The 26,743-nt window shown below is 41.0% G+C and overlaps 1 protein-coding gene across 1 annotated transcript; it reads right to left on the bottom strand.

The window, feature by feature from the left end:
• Positions 1 to 4,768: 4,768 nt before the first annotated feature.
• On the bottom strand, positions 4,769 to 26,691 carry cpt1ab (carnitine palmitoyltransferase 1Ab (liver)). Its single transcript, XM_073471791.1, has 20 exons — positions 26,584 to 26,691; positions 22,160 to 22,343; positions 18,242 to 18,406; positions 17,679 to 17,821; positions 16,570 to 16,741; positions 16,122 to 16,223; positions 15,725 to 15,862; positions 15,532 to 15,609; positions 14,157 to 14,264; positions 12,277 to 12,361; positions 10,304 to 10,499; positions 9,777 to 9,965; positions 9,569 to 9,674; positions 9,328 to 9,444; positions 8,618 to 8,782; positions 8,082 to 8,213; positions 7,828 to 7,980; positions 7,201 to 7,314; positions 6,893 to 6,985; positions 4,769 to 6,796 (listed from the first exon to the last, which is right to left on the bottom strand). The coding sequence occupies exons 3-20, from the start codon at positions 18,380 to 18,382 to the stop codon at positions 6,713 to 6,715; spliced, it is 2,316 nt and encodes a 771-aa protein (XP_073327892.1). The 5' UTR covers positions 18,383 to 18,406; positions 22,160 to 22,343; positions 26,584 to 26,691; the 3' UTR covers positions 4,769 to 6,712.
• Between the last annotated feature and the right edge of the window lie 52 nt (positions 26,692 to 26,743).

The raw sequence follows: 26,743 nt of genomic DNA on the forward strand, positions 1-26,743 counted from the left end.
AACTATTCCGCTAATATGACGACGTGGGGGGAAAGAGAACTACAGAACCCAGAATTCATGAATACGATACAGGCTAGCCTTCGTAAATGTCCGTTGCAACCATCTTGGATTTATTAGAAACTGTTGAAAGCATGACCTGACATTTAAAGTCATAGAGGGGAGCAGTGGCCACGTGTCCTTGTAATCACATCCACTTCCATTGCTTTGCTTTAGCTCGTAGCATTAGGCTACTTAAATAGGAGATTTTTTAAATTTTATTATTTGGCTTGAACCCTGATATGCTTTAAGCAAATGATGTGTAAATGAGATACCTGATTTTCTTTTTGTGATTATACTCATAAAACTAGCCCGTGGACACATGTAACCACCTTTAGCACCATGATGCATTGCTCTATGTGCAGTTAGTTAGTCGAAAAGTGCTCTTGATTTGTTCTTCACGAGACGATCTTAACCCGGCCAGCAGTGATGATACAGACTCTGACAACCTTAGTACTGAATGCTTTACTACTAAATTGATTGTGTAACTTTGATCTATCAAGTTTACTGTATCAACTCAAACACTCAGGTCTACTGAAGCTTATCAAATCACCAAATGTCTTAGTGCAACGCAGTATGTTGTGAACACATTGACGTCTTAATCTCTCCCAGAGCTGAATGTACAATGGACAAACTGTGATTTTCCCAACCGAGCCCTTCGTGCGAGGGGGAGCTTTTCCTAGCTCCCGTTCTTCTAATGCTTTTTAAGGAATGCCGTGGTATGTATGTTGTTATTCCGTCCCTCTTACAGACTGAGCGAACCATGTGCCTTAATATGCCACTCTTAAATCTGGACAACACGATGTTGTCTGGATTATTGCAGTATCAGCAATGTACATATTACGATGACTGTGCCATTACAAGTGTTTTTTTCTCTTCTGTAAATCAGAGAACTTAGAACGTCAAAGTTACAATAAAGTTTACATTTTCTTACTTCACTTCTTTGAGTTATTTAGTGTTTTTTTGGATGCTTCAGGTTTGATAACCGATCAGCTTCCGTTAGACGGCGGCTAACGTTAGCATTAAACCACATTCTGGCGTAACGTTAGTGGTTTGATACGATACGATGAGGAAATATGAAACGCACAGGATGTAATGAAACAGTAATGTTAGCTGGGAAGTTGCTGAATGCTAGCATCAGCTAACGAGTTATCAAATGTGTTGTTTTACCTTGAAATCCTACTAAATGTGCCTCCAGATTTTTACTTTTCATCATCTTTTCAGTTGCTGATCAATCGGGAAGCTGTAAAAAAAAGTTTATATGACTTGTAACCTGGAAAACAGCAGCATGACATTATCCCAGCGTTCAAGTTTGCATGATGGAGGAAACTGGCCGCCGTGTGAATAAGGTCTAAATATTTAGAAAGAATAAATGAAGATTTGATCGTGTAAATTAACTGTTTGAACTTGTGGTATTTGTTTCGTGCGTGTCCGTGCCTGCCTGCACATGTTCATGTTCCTGTGTGAGGTCCTCATCATTAACACTCCTCGCTCTTCCTTCTCCTCATGTCAGTAAAGTCTACATCTATATATCCGCGAGCATGCTGACGACTAACATCTCCACTAATTCCATTTAAACCTAATAAAACTTATTTATAGCTCCGGTGAGCATGCGGTGGGAGAGATTTCCCAGGGGAATCACATTCTGCTCAACCTCAGCTGAGCTTCTCCTCCTCACCTCCTTTTCCCCGCTGCCCCTTGGCAGAGCTCCACCGTGGGGCCCCCCGGACCCCGCTCCTTTAGCGCAAGCTAAGACAGGTGCAGCTGGCCGCAGACATGCACGGACCCTCCAGCGCCAACGAAACCCCGAGCTCGCCCCTCTCCTTTACGTCCACGCCTCAATCACTTAGATTCATAAGTCACATTTGAAAAACTGGCGCAGTTCTCAGCCAGATAAAATTCACAAGACATTCTAGCGAGGCTCCATGGTTTGTGAGGTGATGAAGTTACAGTGACGGAGGCTGGAGAGGACAGCAGAGCTTAGAGAGCTAAACCACAAAACCTTAAGTGACCTTCATCATTTCTGTGGTTGTTTTTTTCAGTGGATGGACGTTGACAAAGTTTAATTCAATACTGTGTCATTTCCAGAATTCATCATAAACTTAATTTCCCCCCAAATCTCTTCTTTGAGATTGATCCTTTATTCTGAAAGGCGAAGCTCCCTCTGTGAGGTCCACTTTGATGGGAAATCACGGCACAATAACTCGACTCCTTCCAGAAATGCTGCGGTCGAAGACATCCACCCTTAAACTAACATTTAGCAGCAGGACACTGCGGTCCAATTATTTTTTCCCCCATTCACTAAATCAAAAATGTAACATTCAACCCAATTAGTCCGGGGGCATAACGGAGTCTTATGTAAGTCGCCCAGCAGTGCAGGAAAAACAAATTGTCCTGCCAAAACCCCCGAATCAAGAAATGACACGAATGATCTGCATACGGTAGCTGCAATGACGACAATGTTACTCTCCACTGTTAACAGCTACCGGTGATTACCACCGGGACAAAATGGGAACATCCCACCGCTCCCGCGTGAATGATTAGCTTATAAAACAGGATAGGCAACGCTGGCTTCCCCCCCTCTTGTCTTTGAGGGTTGCTGTGGAGCAAGTGGCACATGAATTAAACTGGTGACAAGCAGAGGCCGCAGATCTCTCCCAAAGTCTACTTTTAGAAAGTGCAAGTCAAGGTTTTAGGTTTCAGCGTCTAGCTCTTGAGTGAATGGGTTTTCCAGCTTGCCAATTAGGTGTACAATTTAAAGGCTTGTTGTCCAGAAGCCAGCCGGCTGAAGTCTTTTGGTTAATGCTGTATGGATTTCTCATAGTTTGCGTGCACGTCTTGGTTTTTTTTGAATATTTGAATAGAGAAGATACTGACGTTCTCCTTGGCGATCAAAAACTGAACTGGCTGAACGCACAAGAGCCAGGAAACGCGTCGTGATTTTTGATAAAAGACATTAAAATAAAGATAAACAAAGGTTCTGGCTTTTGAAAGTGATTCTTTTCCCCGATGAAGCCACATTGCAGGTTCCCAGAGAAGATGAGGGAGAAAGCAGACCTCAGGAATGCAGTCTTGAAATGTTAGCCTGCTATCGGAAGCCCGGGGAAGGGTGAAATCGGGGCGGGTGTACCATTGTGGAGGTGTGTGTGTGTGTGAGAGAGAAGAAGGCTGTGCACAAGTGGTGGGCAGCAGCAGCAAGAGGGAAGCTGTCACATGTAATCACTTCCTGCCCATGCCCTCCTTGGGAATCTGTCACCTCACGATGCCTTTAAGCGTCTTCCGTTTAATTCAAGTTAATAGCTGAATATACCCGGAGCAGCCCCAGCGGAGGGACTTACTAATACCCTCAAAGATGGAACTGGCTCCCGGGGTGGCATCCACTTGAGCCCGACCACCTGGCCAGATGGCAGGCAGCAGCTTCCCTTTGATTAAGTAAACACTGAGCTAAGGAAGGAAAGATCTCATTTTCACACCAGACCAGTTTCAGGAGGTTTACAGATTGTCAGCGCTAAGAAAAACCTACGCATGTGAGAGTCAAGCACCCGAAGTAAACACGCATCAAACCGAACCATGGTGTACATGACATGACCTTTGTGTTCGACCGAGGCCATCGCCACTTTCTCACTGAACTAATGCAGAACATCGGTCATAATAAATCCAAGCTAACCACCTGCTGAAAGCTTAATAACAACATCAAGTAACATTTACTAACAAAATTAATGTCATGGCTCTGGAGAGATAACAATGTTCAGGCCACCACTGAAATATCTAGAACTTTAACCTAAAATTCCCAGACTCTCGAAGCATCTATCATCACATCTAAATTGTTTGATCCTGATTATTTCATGCTCACTACACATTTGAAGACGTGATTGTTTTGTTTTAAATATAGAAAGATTTTTTGGTGAGTGGTTCTGGGAAAGTGGGACCTGCAGGCCAAAGTTGGCCCAACATAAGGTTGGATTTGACCGACCATGGCCAAAAATAATAAAAATACAATATAAATCTCTACTTATGTGCTCTTGTGTGAGGTAAAATGGTCTACGATCCATTAATATGTATTATTTTTCATAATCTGAGCACAGCGGGCAGAATGGCACTTTGTGGTCCTGACACCATTTTGCATTTTAACAAAACAGTTGAAAATCAAGCATTTTTCAAGGAGTATATTTGTTTACCATGAAGCTCACGTGTTTGGCTTTCAGGAAATGTTTCTACAACTACAGGATGGATTGCCATGACATTTGGTACGCACACTCACCCTCAGGATGAATTTTACTAAGTTTTTGTTACCTTAACATCTCCTCTAGCGCCATCATCAGGTCAAAATTCCAGTCTGTCAACAAATTTGGTTCATGATAAGGTGCCTGAATCTTGTGCTAAGTGCTTGTTGGGATGTTAACAGGCTAAACTAAAATGGTGAAGAGGGTAAACATTACATGAGCAAGACATTGTGACTGAGTGCGAGCATGTTGACATCATCTTTTCATGTTCTTATTATTCTTATTGGGTTATTGTTTTCAAATACCCATCACAATTCCCGAAAGCTGGAAATCTTCGACAGCTTGTCTTTGTCCAATCAACAAACTAAACCCATATATATTCTGGAAAACAGCAAATCTTCACATTTAAGAAGCTAAAACCAGAAAAATAGTGAGTTTTTTAAAATGAAACTACTGAAATTGATTTAAAAGAGCAGATTGGAGGTAAAAGATGACATACTCATTTCTGATACAGCTGTCTGACATTCACTTTATTGTTAAAACTTGTTTTGGTATATCAGCTGCTTGTCTTTTTTTACACATCTTTAAATTAAAGGCAAAGATATACAGCTTCATCCTCAAACACCATGCAGCAGTGTAAACATGAGGTCTACCGAGATAAAAAGGTCATACAACTACAACTTACTGGCAAAGTCTGTGACAACAGAGCTGTCATGTCCAAAGAAAATTAAAATAAAATAAAATAAAATAGAAGGAAGCATTTTGTCAGTTTCACTTCTTGAATCAGCAAAGCTTAACTAGTGTGCATCATTCGTTGCATTCAGCTGGTAAAAATGCATGTTTGTTTTGTGAAGAGGTGAAAACATGGAAAAAATAAATAATATGAACTGACAACATATACATAATAACAGAAATGCCTTCCTACACATGACGACCCCTATATATCTGCGCTTCCTAAACATTACTCCAAGCGAAACTGTTTCCTACTGTACCGGAGAGACATTAACAACCTGTTAAGCGATTCTGCATCTCATCTCGACAACCGCAACATGCTGAAACTAACAACGTGACAAGTTTGCTCATAAACGTTTTTACAATTCATCTTGATGTGACAAAAAAGGCTACCAAGGCAGTCAGGAATTGGTTAGCTAGAACTAAACATGGCCAGTAATGGAGTGCACAACAGAGTGAAATTACAGTTTACCCACTCTTTAAAAAAAAAAAAAAAGTCACTGTCAGTCAAACACAAGTAAGGTTCACCCCAGACACACACCGTGTCCTGCCGATCGCTTACTTACACAGCAAACTTCATGTTATCCTACCTCATCAGCTCGCCGGGGTCACATGGCATTGTACTTCATCTCAGTTTCTTCTACTGTTGCACATGTACACGCCAACGTAAGCACTCATCTTCCAACCCTGCAGCCAGCACTCTCCGATACCAAGTTAGTAAAACCTGAGTATGAAAACGATAAAAACACGCACACAAACACGATCTGCCTTCGTCGCTGCATCATGAAATCACGGCAGATAAAATGAAACAAATACACCGGCTGTGCACTTGAGTCCGAAAGGCAATGAGGATCCATTGATTAGACGGTGGCAGCAGCGCCTTGTCTTCTGTGTTGGTATCCAGAAACACACTGAGACCCACTTTCCAAAGATGAATATTTATAATTCTTGTAATAACATATCAACTGTTTTACTCATTCAGGCCTTCATGGTGTGATTCAGTGGTAGTTTATAATACTGAGCCATATGAGGCTCCAGTCCTTCAGCTGAAATTAATGGACATCAAGCAACATGCAATTCGTTAATGATATTTAACATCGAGTTTGCTGCTTTGGCCACTTAAACATGACTCAGGCTCTGCAATTAAGAAGACCAGAAGAAACCCAAAAACAGTGAGAATTCTAAGGTTTTTTCAACAGTGGAACAAAAACTAGTAAAATATTGCACCATCTCTCAACTTAAAACATGACACAAATACTGGATGATGCTACTGAACAATCCTTCAGCTGAAATGTCTCTCTGGCTGTGGTTAACCGTACTTGATCTCACGACTACAGCGGCTCTAATTTCTCCTCCCTTTCTGCCCTTTTTTTACATTAGTGGGTCACTAAGGCACCGGTGCGTACAGTCCTGTGAATAAAAACTTTGATCTGTGCACTACCTGTAGCCAAAACCACCTGAATCTCACCTTGCCTATATATACAGTACACATAAGCGCCTCGCACACACAGATTACCATGACCTGGATGACTGAGAACCTTCGTCACCATATTGACAGCAATGTTTTTCCAAATACCTCTCAATCATCCTTATTTCCGGAACATCAATTTACTTAAAAAATAACCCCAAACCCAACATTTGATTCTGTACAAGCTTCAGGAAGTATATATGTTTTGCAAAAACACAACTTCTTGTGTTTATTCCACCCGTGGAGAGGTCAATCACTTGGCTTTCTTGTCAAGCTGGAAGAGATCCAGTATGTCCAGCATGGCCTGTCTGATGTTGGTGCCAAAACGGTGGGAGTCCTGGAATAAAGCAAAAAGTGGTCAAAAGTCTCCTCATTAGTGAACGGACATAAACAATCTAGATTGTCTGTAAAAACGTAAAACTAGTCAACTTACGGTTTCTGGGCTTGAGTGTTTGCTGGAGATGTGGAAGTTGATGAGGTTCTCACCAACAATGATGTAGGAGACACCATAACCATCATCAGCCACCTTGAGAAAGAAGAGGAAAGACAAATAGATGTATTTTCAAACTACATTTCCAAAAATTGACAAACAGGTGGACATTACATAAATATTTATGATTGATGGTCTCGTCTATAAAGGACACAAATTGCATGACTCTATGTTGCCAATTGCAAGAACACTGCACAACCTGTCTTCTCTTTATCGTTAAATATTATTGTCGACACTGATGGATAACTTACCGGACCAAATCCACCTCCAGAGGACACATACTCAGGGTGTTTGACCAGGTCAAACAGCTCAAGCTGCTGCAGAGGAGTCTGACTTGTGGACAGCCTCCACGGCTCAGACAAGACCTAAACATAAAAGGTAACAAACAGCCATTCAGTTCACTAAAATGTCTTTATTAGGTACTCTGTGAAAAGTGACATGTGTCTTGCATTGTGCAATATAACATGTGTTTCCCGTGCCAATAAAGTCCCTTTGAATTCAACTGATAAGTAAAAGCCTACTCTGAAATGATTAATGTGCCTATAAACAGTATGAGATAGTTTTCTGAACAAAAAAATACAATAAATAAATAAATCAGATTTAGTCTAGAAGCATGAATCTGGTTTTTGAAAAGTGGCTTTCTGAAAAATATATTTAAAAATGTGCATTGCTTATTTTCTAATTACTTAGTCTTGGCTAACACTTATTCAAACCACCTGTGTGTCATACTAGTCCAAATTAAATCTAAGAAACTCAGCTTTATTTGTTTTTAAAAGGCCAATCTAGCCCAGAAGTGAGGAGAAGCATTAGGACAACAACATTAGGGGGAATAAGCTTTCAGAACAGAAATCCCAACAACTTGTAACAACACGTCATACCTCCTTGAGGAAGGCTGAGTCCTCTCCCAGGTATTTGGACACCACATAGAGACAGAAGAGATGCCGATCGATGCCCTGTCCTGTCATTGCCAAGCGGTACATATTTTGATGCTTCTCTGCTGCCAGTTTGAGCAACTTGAGACGCTCTTCTGTCTGAGTGGACAACAGAGAGAAACAACTTAAACATGACAAAGTGTCATTAAGAGTGGTACTGTAATCAGAGGTGTGGTGCGTTGCTGTTGTTAAGCCCTTACTGTCTCATCTCTGATCATGGAACGAACAAAGGCACAGGTCTCCATGGTGCAGGAGCGCACAGTTTCTGTTCGGCCCTCACGGAACAAACGTGTCATGGAGGCTTCGTATGTCAGGCAGAACTTCCCTTTGTCCTGATGAGAGACGGGATGGGTCAGCATCAAAAAAAGTAACCACGGGATTTCTGTTACATTTGTTAATGAGTCAACAGTAGGTTTTTGACACGTTGAGAATGAAAATCAGAAATCTACGCTTTGTATTTTCAGGTAAACTGCAACATGAACATACAATTACAGCCTTTAACTAAAGCTGAACAATGTTTTGATGAAATCATTCATCGACAGTCTTCAATGTGTGATGGCTGGCAAGCCGTGACTGCCCTCTGCTGGAATTTAAGAGGAGTGTGACTGGACTGTAACCATTATTATAATTAGAAGTAAAACATGCAAAGGACATTAAAGGGCAAATAAATAAATGCTTCAAATACTTGTTGAGTCATAAAATTGTGTTGAGAAACCAGTGAGATGTTGTTACTTACCCTGTAGTGGGCCAGCTGTAGGGCGATCTGGATGAAGGCATCAGGGCTAGTGCGGCACTTCTTAATCAGACCCTTGCCAAAGTCGTTGAAGGGGAAAATGTGGGAGTCCACATCATCAGCCAGCACCTCAGCGACTTTCAGGGAGCTATGGATGACATCCTGGCACTAAAAGAAGTGACAGAGTCATACGTTAGACTGAGCATATTTGTAGTATTCTTATTAAGGAGAGCTCTGATTGATAAAATGTTTATTCGTGGCAGTTATCGTACTGTTAAATTTAAATATCCAACAGCCCTTTCTCTACATCTTTGATTTTAGGATATAAAATGATAACACTGGTGCACGTAGTTCAAGCTACCAGCAGAGGGAGGCCAATTCCTGAATATTAAATCTCAGGCATCAGCCCTCAGTGTGTAAGACTTTGCAGTGGTCTAATGCTGCCAGTATGATCCTTGTGAAGTGCTGGTCAGGCGGTTAAACAGCTCTGCAAACCCCCTCACACCACACCTGTCCTGCGTCAGAATTTGGGGGCATGCAGTCGATTTCTACAACTTCTTTTGAAAACTGAAAATTTCACTACTGATCTATACAAATGAGTGCAACACTATGACTGTCTTCCAGTTATCACCATGTTTAAACAATTACTGCGTCTCCCCTCTTTATGATGGTTGTACAACTTGTTGTTTCTGAAGCACAACCCGGCCACTTACCTCAGCAGGGATGTCCCACTGCAGCCTCTGAGGTCCTGGCAGGTTGGGGTGGGGCTCCCCATGGCAGTGACCTTCCTCACTATATCCCAGCTTAACAGGGTCCATGGACAGTACATGCTGTAACAAAGACTCAAGTATTAACATGATATTTCTTCAATGCTATTGTCTTAGTTAAGACTGCTGGGCTAGTTAAATGTATTCCTTTAAAAAAAAGAAACGAATATCCAAAAACTAGTCGTACCTCCCACAGATGGCCAATGATTGGAGCATCTGCCCAGGAATGCTCTGCGTTCAGTCCCATTGTACCATTCTTGAAAACTATGAGGTTAAAGGATTTGTCAAACCACCTGAATGAAAACAAAGAATAAACACCTTCAGTAAACTATAAATTAACTTGCGCCGCCTCTTATCATCAGAAATATAAAATGTATATACGTTATCTGTCCCACCTGTCGTAGCACTTTCCATGAAGCAGCGACTTTGCATAACTGTCCAGGGACTTGACTGGGTTGTTTTCATCGTACCGCTGCTCGGTGTCGTCAAGCGTCACACAGAAGGCTGCCTTCTCAATAGCGTCCAGAGCTTGCTTGTTCTTACCACGGCTGAAGTAGGTTTCACGTGCCTTGGCCCAGGGGGTCCTGCAGAGTGTCAAAGGCAGATGTGAGACAACGCCTGGAAGGAGTCACTTCTACTAAATACATACAAGTTTCTACTCACTGTGAGAAAAGCATCATATGTAGGAAGGAGTTGCATGCATTTTTGTGGTCACTGTCACGCCTTTCTACTTTCAAAACACTCTCACAGACAATTATAGCGCCTGACCAAAACATCTTTTTACTGTAAGTGAAACATTTTTGAAAGCGATTGTGCAGAAAAGCTCTTTTACATTTGATAAAAGCAAAGTTATTGGTATGTATTCAGTGTAACAGTGGCCTCATCGATTCACAGCTGCACCTTGCTCTATAATGCCACCCACCTTTCCCCTGCAGTGAGCGCGGCTAGTTTCTCCTCTCCTGGCAAGGGCTCCGACTTGTCTGCCAGGATCCTCTCCATCTGCTGCTCTATCTCCCGTGGCAACAGCAGCCGCCCGTCATAAAACATCCACACCTTGAAAAAGCGTCCCTTATGGAACACAGCTATGTGTTTGCTCTCGTTCATGTGCTGGAGGGTGTCTGGGAGGGAAGGACCAACGGTAAAGAGAGAGAGCAAACAGAAAACAAGAAAAGAAAGAAGAAAAAAAAAAGAAATGGAGAAGCGTTTGGGGAGATTAGTTGTATGAGCTTCGGTTTATAAATATTAATGATTAAAAGCTTTATATAAAAAAGTGAAAAAGAAGGCAGCAGGTCGAATGAAGTGTGGATATGACAGCATTTCAATCCTGGGAAGTGATTAGTAACCAGTTCTTGGTCCCAGTGTTAAAATGATGTGATATCCACAACATCCAGGGCAGTTTCTTTGACTTTTTTGTGAACATCCTTCTTCTTACTGAGTTATATTCATTTGAAGGGCAAAAAAACAACTGAATTCAAAGTGAAACTATTTGATGGGAGGGACTATCCAGTTCAAAAACTAAAGCAGCTTGAAATGGGAGTGCAGGAAGTGAGATGAAAAGGGAAAGTAATTTTGGAACGGGGCAGTGGTTTTGGAGTACAATGAATTGAGGCGATGTTTGTTTGAACATCACTGTGCAACAACCAAGAAAAAAACCAAATCATAAACATTATCCGCCTCTTTGATACAAAGTTACGACATTGTGTTGGTGATGCTGAGTGTTCAAACAAGCATTGCCCTTGTTACAGGCAAGACAAAGGAGAGGATGCTAGGAACAACCCCGAGAACAACAACAACCTCACATCCAGGTAATACTTAGCCTCCTGTGTTTCCTCTTACACCTCCAGCCACTGATAGCCCATTGTTTAAGTTTCTATTTAACATTATTAACACTACTTACTTTAAACAAACTTTTATTAAAACTGACAGTGACGCTCCATTGAAACATTACTATGATCTGTGTAGTTCTGTCTACAAACAACCCTTATTTAGGGTTAGTGCGAGTGGGGGTAGCATTTTTTTGACAAGGCAGCATAAATTGTCAGAACACCGGAAGGACGGGACAGGAGTGTGATGATGTGTGTGCAACTGCTGCAAACAGCTAGCAGCAGTTAGCGGCCAAGTGAAAAAACGTAACCGAGAACGTATGCAAATTGTGGAGACAACGCGATCTGGGAACTCATTATTCCTTACTCGTAAAACAGAGATGGTGAATGACTGTTATTGCCATGTTACGCCATCGTTTAGGCCACATTACACACCAACACTGCTGTCTTAAACATCAAACCTCCTTTGCTTGCATAATGCAAACAATTGTGGCATAATACTGCCATTGTTTTGTATAGTGCTAAAAAAGTTTGCATTAGTTGTCCTTTCCACACTAATCGAGCATGTAAGATATCATGTCAGTTCTTTTATGAATGAACAACAGCACTTAATCCTGAAGTGAAACCTCTCAGAGGTCATTTGCTATTTTTAGATGCATGCCCAAGAGCACCACTCAGGAGATGAGGTGATAATAGCTTTTAAAACCTTTTCAACTTTATGGAACACATTCTGAACTGTATGTGACGTAGTAAACATCAATGAACTTTATAAGTATGTATATATTCATGTTTGTACATATATATCTCTTTATGTATTCAGGCACGTCAGTGTTTGATATTTTCATGTCTTATCTTAACACTGCCACTATCACTATCGCTGTTTTGCCTTCTCAAACTCAAACATTAGATTTGAGTCACATGCAAATTAGTCCATGAATGTGCACAGACCAGCACACATGCATTATTAATCCATGGAGGTCAGATAATTTTTAATTCAAACAAATGGACAAAATGCCCCAAGGAAAGTACAGTAGGAGTAGTGTGGAGGAGGCGGCACTGCTAAAGACTCTACCTGTGTCTACACCTGGGACACGACTGGTGTTGAACATACGCTCGTATTGGGCTGAGCACATGGGAATAGTGTGTAGGAGCATGAGCTGAAACGCAAAAGGGGAGAGTCAAACACAGAGAGATGACAAACTAATTCACTAAAATCCCCAGAGAGCAGCGGCAGACAGACACCTACAGGGACAGGAGCATGGATGAAGTACAGAGGGAGTGATGTGAATTGGTATGGTAAGCAGTTTTAAGGAGCAGAAGGGACCTCAGGAGGCTGCCAGGGAGGGAGAAATGAGCAGGATCCAGAAACCAGTGGTCTGCTATCTCAATGCCACCAGCAAAGCCCTGATATTCTCAGTAGGACTTAGATTCAAATATGTTTATTTTCCAAATAAATGCCTAAATAATAAAGTTAACAAATGCCAATTCGAGGTAGGATGGATTCAGGGCTGTGCTGTTGAGAATGAGTCTAGAAGTCAGGGGTTTCCGATTGCCGTTGCCATGGCAATAGCTAGGGTCATAGGGTACGGGGGTCAGAGGGCACGGTGGAGATGTGCCCCCCTCTTACCTGTCTCCAAACCAGGGGTGCGGGTGGTGTTAAACATCCGCTCCCACTGAGCCGAACACAGAGGAACCTTGTTTGCCAGCAAGTATATCTAACGCAGCGTCCGACACAGCAAAGGGACAAAACAGTAGAACAGAGACAAACTGAATGTGAGTGTGTAACAGAGCAGGCACATGCATTGGTGTGTGTAAAAATGTATACAATCAGTCTTTGGAAGAGATAAATGTGTCTTTATGCAACATGTTGTGGAATGTGTGTCAGGATTGTGCAAATGTAAAAAGAATTTGGACCTAAAGGTAGAGTCAGCGATTCTTATCCAGTATACTTTTTTTCAAAGTCAGCGACTATCTTCACGTGGTCCACTAGCTGTCCTTTCTGTTTGTGCGCTGAAAAAAAAAAAAGTCTAGTGTTCGTAAACAGCCCTGGCTCTGTAAATGGGAAACAAATAAAGTGACTTGGACTGTGCCACGAAACACTCCGACCTATGTCTCTTCCTTTGCTTCTCCCGGCTGCTCTTCCTCTTCCACAAGAAATGGGGCTACACCATGACAGTATGAAATGTAAATAATATCTGAGATATTACCTTGCCAACTTGTTTTGAAAATATTTTACTTTCTTCTTTACCTGGGAATTACACATCTTTGCTTGTGTAGTGCCAACGTATCCTCGGGCAGCAGACACACTGGATTCTGCCATATTTCTCTTTTGGTCATATTTCTTTTAAGGTTGTTTCCTTGGCAATGTGCGTCCATGAATTTAGGGGGTAGAGCACAGAAGGGAGGGGTGTATTTGTTTGGCGGGAATCGCTAACTCCACCTTTAAGCGTCATGCAGGTTGGTAAAGGAAAAGGACGGACAAGGGAGCAGGAATAGATGACACTTGCGTGTGTCAGTAAAATCACCAGCATTCATTAAGCCTTAGTCACTAAGCCTTCAGAAAATGCTTGTGATCTCGCTTTGCCAGTAATCAAAGCTGCACTTCCAATATAAAAAGCAAAAAAGCGCAGTGCATAGCTCATTCCAAGGTCAGTGTTAGACATAGTGAGCTGAGGACATTATCAGGTTTCATCACGGTTGTGGATAATACAAACAAGAAAGGGTTGTGAAAGATAAGAAGCTTTCATTGTAAACTCTAAACACAAACTCACTAAGATAACAGTTATGAATCAACAAATCATAAATGATAAAGTTAAACATTTACAAAGGATTGATGTGATCAAATATGTACTAATTTAGTTTATATGACAGCTTGCACAATGGCTGTGGAGTAACCAAAGTCCAAATCCTTTCAGAAGTGAAAACAAAGAACCAGAGGAGCTTTATACTCACAGGTTTGATCTGTGCTCTGTCAAGTTTTCTCCTGTAGAGCATGATAGCATGGATGGCATTACCTGCCCGAGCAGCCTGGATGGAGGTGGGGAACACATACAGGAAATCCTGGAAAGAAAAAAAATAATAAAAGTAATTAATCAATAAATCAGTAACATTTCATCCAACATGTCACACTGGCCTGATAAACACAAGGTCATAAGACGTGACTTGCGAATGGAAACAGATGAACGCCCTGAACACAATGTCACTGTGTGATCCATCCATAAATTCTTTGTTGCCGTTTTAATCCAGGACTGCATGTACACACACAGTACATGACAGTACAGTACAGTCAAGTCCATGTCCAAGTATGCCAAATGTTCTTCCACTGACCCCATACCAGATCTGTCTCCACTGACAGCAGTGTTTTTAGTGATAAGACAGACACAGACATGCCTGTCCTGTAGCAGTGCCAGTCCAGTCTACTGTCTCACTCATATAGACAAAGATTTGGGAACTGTGTGTTTGTGTGTAGCAATTAAACTGCTCACACATTATAATATAGTTTAGCCAGCCAAGACACTAAAAGATCTCAAGACTGGAAGACTTTACAGGGTTTTACCAGTCTTATTCTTAAATGTCACATTCAAGGGCTTTTCAAAAACATTCCAGGCCTAATTCACTTAAATAAGAGGACCCAACACAGCATAATTTGAAGAACAGAACAATGTTATCTATTGTTACAACACTGAGAATTTTTATGATGAAAACTAGCAGGCTCGACAGAAGCTCACAGACCATAATCAAAAAGAGATAGAGGCTTAATGGTGCGAACACTTCGTGCTCAATCGTGCTGCTGTGTTACAGTGACACAGGAGACACACATGCAGATAACAGAACATGAATGATTTACTAATTTTAAGTTAAAAAAGAACTTCCTCATGAAGAAAGTTGAGAAGACAATTTTAGGAAGTTCGCTTAGATGAGGAAATTACAGCTGCCCGTCCGCAATAAAATTCAAACTCTATTTAGACTGAGAGGTTTTTGTTACGGATACAATTTAGTCTTCGACGTTGTACTTGGCTGCTCAAGAACTCATGTTACTATGTGTCACTTAAAATATTGTATATCAAACACGCCGCAGTTTATGTGACACACAGGTTACTCTGCAGCTCTGGTGACACATTCTTTTAAGATTACAGATTAACAGTTAATAATTAAGAAGGTAATCAGCTTTGTATATAACTATTTACCTTTCAGTTTGAGGTCACACTTACACAGCATACCTTGAGAAAATCAATTGGACCTAAATGGAGAAGCTTATGCTTAATCTTTAAATAAAGGCTGAGTCATTGTCTGCAAACAGATCAGGCAGTCTGGTCAAACATCTTACCATGGCATAATAGTTGCTGTTGACCATGATGGGTCCCCGGCCTCTGAGGTAAATATACTCCTCCCACCAGTCACTGACCTGTGCAAAATGAAGAGAAGGAGAGGTTAAAGGAACAGAGGGTGACACTTTTAGTCCAAAACTGTGACAAAAGAGCAGACAGGAGGGAAAAGGAGAGGAATTCTTTCTAACTCACATAGTTGGAGGCCCACCAGGACTTGAGTTTGAGGTACCACTGCAGTCTGGGTCCGAGGTTCTTCTCAAAGTCTTTAGCCAAGCCCTTCATTCGTTCATACCGCTCATCATCCATCAGTGGGTGCACTGACTCCAGGTACTGTCAACACAGAGAAATGCATAGTCACAAAGAGTGATGCAAAGGGTCATCAGTTTTAAACAAGGGGGGGGGGGGGGGGGGATTAGATAGGCAAGAAAAACTAGTTAGCCATTCTTTCTCCCCTGAAAGATAATGACAGGCAGACAGGAAGCCTGTTTTGTGGCTTTGTATTGGGAAACACAGTCAAGGGACAGAAGACGACCTGACGAAATTGAGACAAACCAAAACCTGCTTATTCAACTGGCTAGATTTAAATTACCCTTCTGCAGGTGTCCTTGACAGTGGGGAGAGGGAGCCGTGGCAGAGAGTTCTGGAAACTGTAGAGCATCGGCTTCCTGCCAGAGAACACCTTCACTAATACCTGGAGATGCAGAGAGGACAAGGGAGAGGACGGGCGGCAAAAATGATAAAGGTTACATTTTGCATTTCACCTGGAGACCTGCGGTTTATAAGACCAAACTTAAGTGCAGTGTAACACTGTACAGTATAAAAAGTTAACCGTGTTTAAATTAGAATATCAAATATATTAATGTTTGTTTCAACTCTTGTCTCTCATACATCTGGCTCCCATAAGATCTGACCTTTTCCTCCATGTGCGATGGAAAAAACCACAGTCTTTACTTGTGTGGAAAAGAAACGCACAAGAACATTCCTGTATGACTCGGCTCTAAAGTGAATTAAACAGAAGAGCACATTCATTGTCTCACCATCCACACACGAGTAGACCAGGACACAGAGCCATGGCGTGCACGCATCCAGCCATGCCACGACAACAGGCCCTTTAGGACATTCCTCATAATCATGATTATGGTGACCCACAGGCCCGTGCCCACCAGAACTCCTCCGACTATCCTCTGGCTGTCTGTAGACATGTATTGACTGTGGAAAGAGACAAAGAGAGAAAGAAAGACAGAGACAATTAATTTCATGTAACAGCTGCCAGACTTCCAAAGTCAACAGAGTCACATTTAATTATGACACACACACACACGCGCGCACACAAATCCTGAGCCTTTATGACCAATTGTAGCCAGTGCATTTTTATAAACTTAATAAGTGACATGGCTTTTCTTCAAATTTGTCAAACAGGTGCTCTATCCTTACACAAAACATGTACTCCCGCTGTGAGAAAAGGGACATTTGTGGAGGTAATAACTTATAACTAACAACTAACGACACTGTCATAAATATTGTCCTTGACTTAAGGGAAAGTCCCCAGTACTGTTGATAACAGAGGCATAAAACCTTTACGTGTATGGCGGAAAGCGTTTGTATTATATCACTGAACATGATCAACACTGTTATCAAAATATAGAGATGAGGTGTGGTGGACAGCAGAACTTAAAACAAACTTTGTAACTACACCTGGAGCTGCCACTTAAGGAGGCAAAGAGAAACATCTCGTAAATACTTCAGGCGTGTACATGACTGCATAAAGGTCGTACAAGCCGGAAGACGCCAAGTCAGATGCATTGCACCTCCACCACTACACATTAGTCAAGATAAGGCATTTTCGCTTGTTGGATTTTTTTTAAAATCTGAGTTAATAACTTCTTCCATGGCTTTTTCCATTTTCCAGCCAAAGTCCTACTACAGAAACGGCCAATCAGCATCGTGTGTGTTCAGTGCCTTCCTCTGTACCACAGTGCCAGAGTGTAAACAAATCAATATGGTGGTCATAACACAACGTGAATACAGCTCTTCTGCGTTCCATATTGTTTTAGAAGGACAATAATGGAGGGTTTTCGAATGTCTTTGTGCGCTTACAGAAAACAAACAAACATGCTAACACTGTGCCATACTCCTGTGGCCTTACCTGATGGGTATGTGTTGGCCCAGTTTGGCAACCAACCCGTGAGAGGGATCCAACTGATAATATTTATTGTAGGACATGTAGGAGACAACCACTACCATGAACCCACCAGGGCTGCCAGGGTACACACCGGTCATTACCCCATTCTGTGGAAAGGTAAACCAAATGCAGGGTTAGAAAGGTTATCTGAGTCACAAAGAGCAAAGAATCTGAAAAGATATAGTTTATAAAATCGCAACACAACAATTTGGATCCTGCTGACATCTGCGAGATATTATTAATGATAGACATCCAGAGAAAATTAGGAATGAGTGAAAATGCTAGCAGGTCTCTGGGTTTGAGTGACTCTGTGAACTTTTTGTAAACAGACAACTAGGCCAAAGGCTAGGAACACAAAGAACAGACAGGAAGGTTACTGTAACTATTGACTCATTGTGTGAGAGAGAGTGACCTTCCAGTGTGATATAGTACACAACACGGTTACAGTAACTCTGTCAGCAAATTTCTGCTCATACTATGCAGAAGCCCTTTGGACTTTGCCCTCCCATGTGTCCATCACTTCTCACCTTGAAGCGAATGAACCTTTTCTTCCAGGAGTGGAGGCCAGAGAGGTAGATCTGGCGTAGGGCCTCGTGGCACAGCTGGAGGTCAATGCCATCAGGAGTGACGGTGAACTGGAAGGCCACCGCCTGGTGAGCTTCTGCCATGGTGGCTACTACTGTATAGGGTCACTGATGACAAGAAAAGATGATCAAGTTAGTGAACGTTGCGAGAGAGTTTATATCAAACATCACATAACATTACTTCAAGAATGATCAGATTACAACAACAATGAAAAATCACTACATTTTGATATCTGGATGAGGCTGTAACAGATTGTTGTCAGGCATATATCAGAACAACCTTTCTTATTCCTTGAAAACACTGCAGGCTTACCTTAATTACAAGGTTAAATCAGTTTAAGCTCTTTCTAGGGAGACAGCCACTGAGTAAACACTGAGGTAGATGCATGACTCCATTCTTACTGAGAAGCACAGTATATATGTTCAGAGGCAAAATTGTGATAGAGCTAAAACATGGAAACATATGTGCTAGATGAGCAGCTGCTTCAAATTACTCTACAGTACACCCCTCATTGTGCTGCCATTACTGTAGTTTTGTGTGCCCTTTCTTAGTTATTATAGCCCAACTCAATTTTTTAGATGGTCTCTCATCATCTTGCAACTCAACTTGACTTTCATGTTGTCTCATATCTAAGGACGGTGGTTATTTTTAGAGAAGACGAGCCAAACACACAACTGTGGCCAAATCATTTGACTCCGTCTCAGAGAGCTACTAGTGTCTGCCGTTTGTGCCCTTTCCAACAAAAATGTCATGTGAGCTGGCACCAAAATCTAAGGTTATTTATAAAAACTTACCTTCAGATATCAGAGTACAAAGTTTGCATCCCAAACCGACAACAATTTTGCTGTTGTCCTGCATAAGAAATGCTTAGCAACAATTATTATTAACTATTGTCATTTAATGATTAATGGTATGTCGTTCAAAAATCATTTAATTACTAGCTAAACTGGTTGTTCAGGCTGACACTAAAGCAGATGCACTGGGATGTTGAACCACTGAACTGGTAGGACGGGTGTGGCATCTTTTACGACAAGGGAACTGCTGCGAGGACAACTATTTCATTCAAAACTACGACTCCATTTGTTTTACATTTGTTAAAACTAAGTGAGCTACTACATGTCCACATAATGAAATTTTTGAGTTACATTATTTTAATCGGAGGTTGTAAGTGAGTAAAGAGAGTAAAGAGAGTGTGGAGATGAAGGAAAGCTTGGTGGAAACTGATATCTTCCCCCTCATGGGTAGTGGAAGAGTTCTTGTTACAACATCTTATCATAAAGGGAGCTCTGGGAAATCATGTTTGATCAAAGGGGAGTCTGGTCTAAAGCTCATATTTTGGCAAGCAGGTATTACTAATGCTTACCTTACCTGGTATCTTAGACTGCAGATTTCTTGTTTACCTCATCCTCTGTAATTGGGCACAAAACAAGTCTACTAATCTTGAGCTTTATCCACGGTCTTAGAGGGTTCATTTTAAATTACATTAGTTAAGCCTCTATTTCACCATCACCAGACCAGCAGTATGTGCACTGCAGACCACCACCTGGATGATGAAACTGAGCTGCTGTCGCCACACAAACATACACATAAGGTACCTATCTGAAATGTGATTCCACTGATTGTATAGCTGATGTTACGTTAAAGAGGTCATATTATGCTAATTTGCAGGTTCCTTCTTTTGTTTGGGGGTCCTAGTAGAACAGGTTTACATACTTTCATTTTCAAAAAACACATTATTTTTCTCATACGGTGCATTGCTTCAGCATCCCTTTTCACACTGTGTCTTGAACGCTCTGTTTTAGCAACGCAGTGAGAAGTCTCACCTCTGTTCAATCTTTGATGAGAGTTGCACATGCGCATTAGGATGTAGCCAATCAGAGGCAGAGTAGGGTGGGTCACGCTGAGCAAGGAAGTGTGATCTAAAATAACGCTGCTACAGCAGTAGCAATTTAGCAATTGTTCGTCTGCTGACTGACTGGAGTGTATATATTTCATAATATATATAAATATATGTATATTTATTTAAAGCCTGTTACATAGTGACTCACATAAGTTACGGAAGTAAAGGCTCGACTCCAAACCGGGTGTTTCAGGCAGTGCAGGAGCAGTGTTTTCTATGGGAGAGAGTAACTCCCTTTGGCATGGACTGTGGGCTTTTCCACTTTGCAGACCTTTTACATTCACAACAATGCTACATAACACAATAAAGGAATGGAAAACCCCAAAATGGCATAATACAACTCTTTGAAGCTTGGCATCCCCATGGTAATACCTTGCTGTATTTGGATTACACTGGCTTTTTTTTCTTCTTCTCTACAACTACAGGAAGGCTGTGCTTAGTTTCTGAAAAGCAATGCCTTTCTCTTTCTCTTTGCAGAGTCCATTTTTCATTTCATTCAACAGGAACACTCTGGAAGCAGGACACGTCGTTTCTACGTTTCCAGAACCTCGGAAGGAGCATCCACAGAGCAGCATTTCAGCAGCCAGTCCCCTCCCCCCCAGCTACTTTCCCACATCACATGATCCACCCTGTGCTGCAGAAACTAGGGGAAAGGTCGCAGCGCTACGCCGCTTAGATACCGGTCAAAACAGGCAACATAGTCCTTACCGACGCTCGTATGTCGGCATGCTTATTCAGTCGTGGTTGCAATGAAGCCCCCGAAAACATAACATTTGTTTTTTGATGTCGTATAATCGGCCATTGTCCGTTTTTTCTATATTTTAAAGCATATGCAAACCACTGTCTTACCATTCATCAATCATGCCAACCACCCCCAGCTCTCATGAACTTAAGCGTTGCGTTTCTGTATATTATCAAACTGACCGCAAACGCCACATCATCCATCTCGTAAAGCCCTTTTTTCAGTCATCATTAGCCTACTAAACACCACAGTCACTCTGCACAAATGTAGGTTACATTTTTTTTTTTTTTTTTGTGGTATTATATCAAGTATCCTGCCCACGTGGTCTGTGTGAAATGGGGTCACTAGTGCGCAACCCCCCACTGGTGTGAATCAACTATGTGTTATTTATTTATGAGAAATAATCAGCACTTTCAGCCACGTCCCAATGAACAGGTGTAGGTTTGTGATGCCTCTACAAGAGAGGACACCATGACAAACCAGCTTTTACTGACCTTCACTGGCAGGTGACATTTACATGCACACATCTACCTTTATAAAATGTCTCTTTTGCTGCTGTCACACATCACAGGTACACACACACTACCTTGAACTATTACTGAATAATATAACTGTGAACGTTTTGTATGAGAGCTGCCAGGTTGGTTGTCCATGGATGACCTTTACCTGGACTTTTGCCTACATTCATGTTATCAACAACCAGTCAGGAGTGCCAACTAGGCTCATTGAACACAAGATCACAATACAGGTTAAATGTTTTTAGCAGGTAGTCAGTGGAGGCCTCTTTAACATGTATTTTTACCACCAAACCAAGAGTACCTATGTCTGTGAGTCACCAGACCTCCCCTCGAGATTAAGTTTCGACTTTCACGAGTCATAATTTACCTGCAAACTTAATTTCTGACAGCTGCAAGGCCACACAATCCTCCCGATAATGTCAACGCAAAAGGTTAGAAAACCTACAGTCCGCTACGTCATGTAAACACCGCACAGCTCTGCGCTGTACGCCGACAAGGAAATGCAACAACCTGACATCAACTGCGCACAGATCGCGACAGTTTTCATCTGGTTTCTTTCCAGGGTTGTTGTTGTGTTGTTTTTCTCTTTTTTTCAAAACCCCTGCAGGTTTATTTGCACAGCTACTCACAAACCCGCAGACAAGAAGAGTCAACACTAAACTGAAACACACTCTGAAAGAAAGGAGCTTTTATTACTCACCAACCCTTCGGATCAGACTGAGACAGCAGAGCTTTTCCGATCTGACGAGGATGTGACACGGCTCGGCTGTCGGCGGAGACTGCTATACACACTGCATGAATGGGAGCACAGACGTGTAGACAAAGCCTGCCCCTTTTGGTGGCATACTGAACACGTCCAGGAAATAACAGCGCCCTCCAGAGGTCTGTTGAGCCATAGAAAGGGTTGTTTGAGGACAGCAGGTGAAGTGGTGATGCTGAAAATGGCTTCACAAGACAGCCTGTACCCAGAACTCCATGTGCCCAGTTGTGCAAGGGATGGGCACAATCTATGTAGTCCAATAGGAGTGGGCAATATGGAGAAAATCCTTCTCCATCATGGTATAAAGTATTTTTTTAATCACAATATGGCATATACCATAAGAGTAGACACAGTCCAGCCACATACTAGGTTACAGGGGTTTAAGGATACACCGATCTGGATCGATATATGGATTCAACGATCAGCGATCCAACAGCATCAATGCAAAGTGAAAACATCGATTCACATCGCTGCCATCGTTAAGATACGCCTTTATTTTGAAATTCCCATGGCATGTCCATGTCACAGTTTCTGTCCATGTGCAGCTCCTTTCCAAACAGTGCTTTCTTTTTATTAAAAAATAATAGATGGTTTTCCATTTAAAAGTTTGGAACCATTGATAAAATAATATTTCCACTGAATAGTTCAGTAATAAAATTGTCAAATCACATTTTAGTTGCTTTTTGTGAGTTGATATAAATGTACCTGATTGTGTTAAATGGGCAGATGATATCATCTCATATCGAATTGATTTGTGACATTTCCTACAATGGTATAATACAATCAGAGCTATTATAGGATGTCTGCTATCATGATATAAACTACATGGCAAAATCTCTGATGGTTGTCCTATCGACCGACCCTCCAGTCTAATAAGATAATAATAATAATAAGATAGCTTTGCAGAAAATCAAATCATCCACTGGTGGCAGTTCCTTCAATACAGGAAGTGGACATTATGAAAGCCCTGCAACAAACACTTAACTGACATACATTTTGCATCCCCGACAACATATATGATACACAGCAATGCTCAGTAACAACACTATAACACAGTGTAAACAAAAACAACATATATTTAACAAAGGCAGTATTTTTGCTAATTTGAACGTATTGCTTTATATTGTGTATAGGTGTTCATATTTAATATTTCCACCCCCTTTATCTGATTAATATTGACACCATCTCACCAATATGCCACCTCAAAGTCAGGCAATGTTGGATACACTGTCGTTAAGTTAAACATGTAGCCTGATAAAGAATAAGCACCACTGGAATATTGTATGCAAATCATTTGATTACCTAAAAAACGGTATAAACATGCAGGGGAACAACTTGTTGGCAATCATCATAATGTACTGTAAATGTCAGAACTTACATGTCAGCTACAAGTAAAACAGGTATTTTCACTTGTGGCTGATTAGACCTTTATTATCTCACAGCAGCACAGGTTTTGCTAATGAGCGGCATCCCAGTCAAAGATTCCAGCGACCAGTATGTTCAGTACCAGGGCTCTTGAACTGACATACCTATGCCGCAATCTTTCATTTTAATAATTACTTCCTGTGCCGAGGGCACACATTAGGGTGTGGTTCGAGAAGGCAAAACAGTCATTTCAAAACCAGGGGAAAAAGCTACACAAGACTAAATGAACTTCAGACACAGGGTGGCACTGTTGCTCACTCTAGCAGCCCATTGGACAATCCTCATGCAAAGGCAATGGATCAAATTACAGATTTTAATTTTGTATTAAACTTCACTGTGTTCTGTGGTTTGTTATTTATAGCAATTGGACTGGAAACCAGCTGTTGTAGTTGTTCCTCTTTTGTGTTACACCTAAAACAACTGCAAGACGTGGTGACCACTACACATTTAGCAGAAGACATCCACTGCTGACCTGACCTGTATTTAAGGTGACACATAACAGCAGTGTGGGGGTGTTGTCAGAGGGAGACATTTCCACGATGAAAAGTGCACTACTGTAAAAACCAAGTGGTCAGGAGGAGTGTGATAATACTTTTCTGCAGTTAAGATACATTTTCAACTGCTAACTGGCAGCAAAAGTTGTTAATACTGCCTGTTTCATTTTAAGGATTTTAAAGTCATTTGTACTTGAATGCACATTTTCCATGTGTATCTGCCCCTGAAGATGCCTTTTAACCCTTGCCATGATAATCACAACATAATCATCAAAAGATATTGCCTTTTTTTTAATTCCACACATTCTTCCTCCTTTTTACAACCTGGTGCCTGTATTACCCCCAATGCAACTTAGCCACTGAGTAATGTCACTGGAGGCAGTTTAGCAGATTGCATGCAGCTTCCTCTTGAGCCACAAAAGACTCTGTTGGCTGCTACTTTTTCACATATTACTCTTTAATGTGAACAAATGATTTATTGATCTTTCTCAGATTGTTAATTTGAGTAGTGGTTCAAATCCCATTTCACTTACAATCAAGCCCTCTCTGGGACCCCCATAAGAGAGCACATCCACTATTTCACTAGCAAACAATAAACAGAGAGAAAAGTCAGAAAAAGTAATGAGCATTTTGTGTTACAGATATATATGTTGTACTTGTTTATCCCCCAGGTGTGGGAGATACTGAGACAAAGAGAGACAAGTTCAATAACAACACATTAGACACAATATTAGACAATGTGTTAAATAGTCTAGTTATAATTTATTTATTAATTTATAACATGTCCTGCAAAATATAATTTAATTTATCAGCCATTATCTTATGTATTATAGCTTATATATCGATTTCTTTTGTCTTCTATAAACGTATACTACTCCCATAATTAATTATATATGTTATAATAATTGAAGCAAGTATGTATTATCCAGCATCCACTTAAACCCTCACCATTTATATATATATATATACACATACACACACACATATATATATATATACACACCCATAAATAAATAAATAAATAAATGAACAACCAATACAATAACCATCATAATCCCCTAGTGAATTTTAAAGCCCTTCTCCATCCCTGTACCGTAAAAAATCATGTTATTGTACAATTGTTTTTAAAATATTGCACCTTCAATGTGTAAAATTGGTGGAGTTAATCCAGGGTACATGCAGGAATCCTGAAGTTAAATTTAATACCTTTTTTAAGACCCTTTCCATACATTTAAAGATCTCTTTGCCACTTCAAGTTCTAACCAGTTACACACTAGTTACACTAACTTACATTTACTATATACTGATAAACAGTCTTAGTTTGTGGTAACTCCTTATCAATACAACATAAATCAAATGGGCAGGGCGGGAACAAAGCGTGACTAACCCAGTACAGGGTTTATTTGAATGAAACCATTAGAAACCAGTATTTGACCAATAAACAAAACAGTTGACAAAACTAAAAATGAAATATATTAAACCTTGGTGAGCTTCAGGAGGGTCATGTCATGTAGGAACTCTCTCACAAATACACAGTGGTGGGAGAAGTATCAAAATCTTTTAATCAAGTCAAAGCAGCAATACAACAACGTAAAAGTACTCCACAACAGGTAAAAGTCCTGCATTCAAAATCCTACTTAAGTAAAAGTACTGCAGAAAATTGGCCCTGTGACTGATATATTATTAGATAATTTATCATTAGATTATTAATATTGCATCAATTCTGTTGTAGCTGTAATTACTTTATAAACTGCTCGGTAGTTTCACCCAGTGGCCCCTCCAAGGGTTCACAAGATAAATCTGAGGGGGGCTGAGATTATTAATGGGGTAGAAAATAAGAAAAAAAGTTCTGCGACACAAATTTGTATTTATTTTTATTTATTCTATTTATAGTTTTACCTCTAAGAGCCTCATATATCTATTTAAATTAAACCATATGATGAGTTAAGAGGGGAAATGTCTGGTAACAACTCGTGGTCCTGCAATGATTCATTTGAGGCAAACTTTACCTATTTGGATGAATATACGTATTGAAAACAAGCTATGAAATGTAATACCTTGGACAATGTCATTAAAGACTTTTAAATACTTTTTAAGACCCCCAGACACCCTGCACCTGAATGTCTTGTGTTTATCCAGCAGAGGGTGCAAGATAACAATTTTTGTGAACGCATATATTTCACCTGGTTATTTTGTTTGCAACTATTAATTTTAACCTTAAAAACTGTTCTGGTGTTTACTAAATACCTAAATAACATGAATGTAGCTACAACAAGCTAGCATCATAGCATTAGCTTGTTGCTAACCATTCAACGGCTGGTTAGTTGCTAGGAGGGATTTGCTATCAGCTAGCAAAACATCAGTTTAAAACACAGATTTAAGGAGGGAAAACTGATTTAATTATCGTATTTTTAGCGAAAAAACCACGTTAAATAAGACGCTTACCGTCTTTTTAATCCAGCTCGTGCTCTAAAAACAGCCGCTGTTCAAAACTTTGGGCGCCCCCCCGCCTCTTGCTCGTGCGCGGCACTGTCACCGGTGGTGAAGCCGCCTGGCAGACAGCTGCGGCAGCGGCAGCCAGCTCGCGGCATGTGGAGCTGGGCTG

Source organism: Pagrus major, chromosome 8 (assembly GCF_040436345.1).
Source record: "Pagrus major chromosome 8, Pma_NU_1.0".
NCBI classification, from domain to species: domain Eukaryota; kingdom Metazoa; phylum Chordata; class Actinopteri; order Spariformes; family Sparidae; genus Pagrus; species Pagrus major.

Excerpts from the sequence above, each read along its gene's own strand:
- cpt1ab (XM_073471791.1), bottom strand. The coding sequence starts at position 18,382 with ATGGCAGAAGCTCACCAGGCGGTGGCCTTCCAGTTCACCGTCACTCCT. Across the intron at positions 15,863-16,121 it reads TCAAGGACACCTGCAGAAGG|TACCTGGAGTCAGTGCACCC; the intron begins GTAATTTAAATC and ends CTGTGTTGACAG. Across the intron at positions 9,966-10,303 it reads GCGCTCACTGCAGGGGAAAG|GACCCCCTGGGCCAAGGCAC; the intron begins GTGGGTGGCATT and ends GACACTCTGCAG.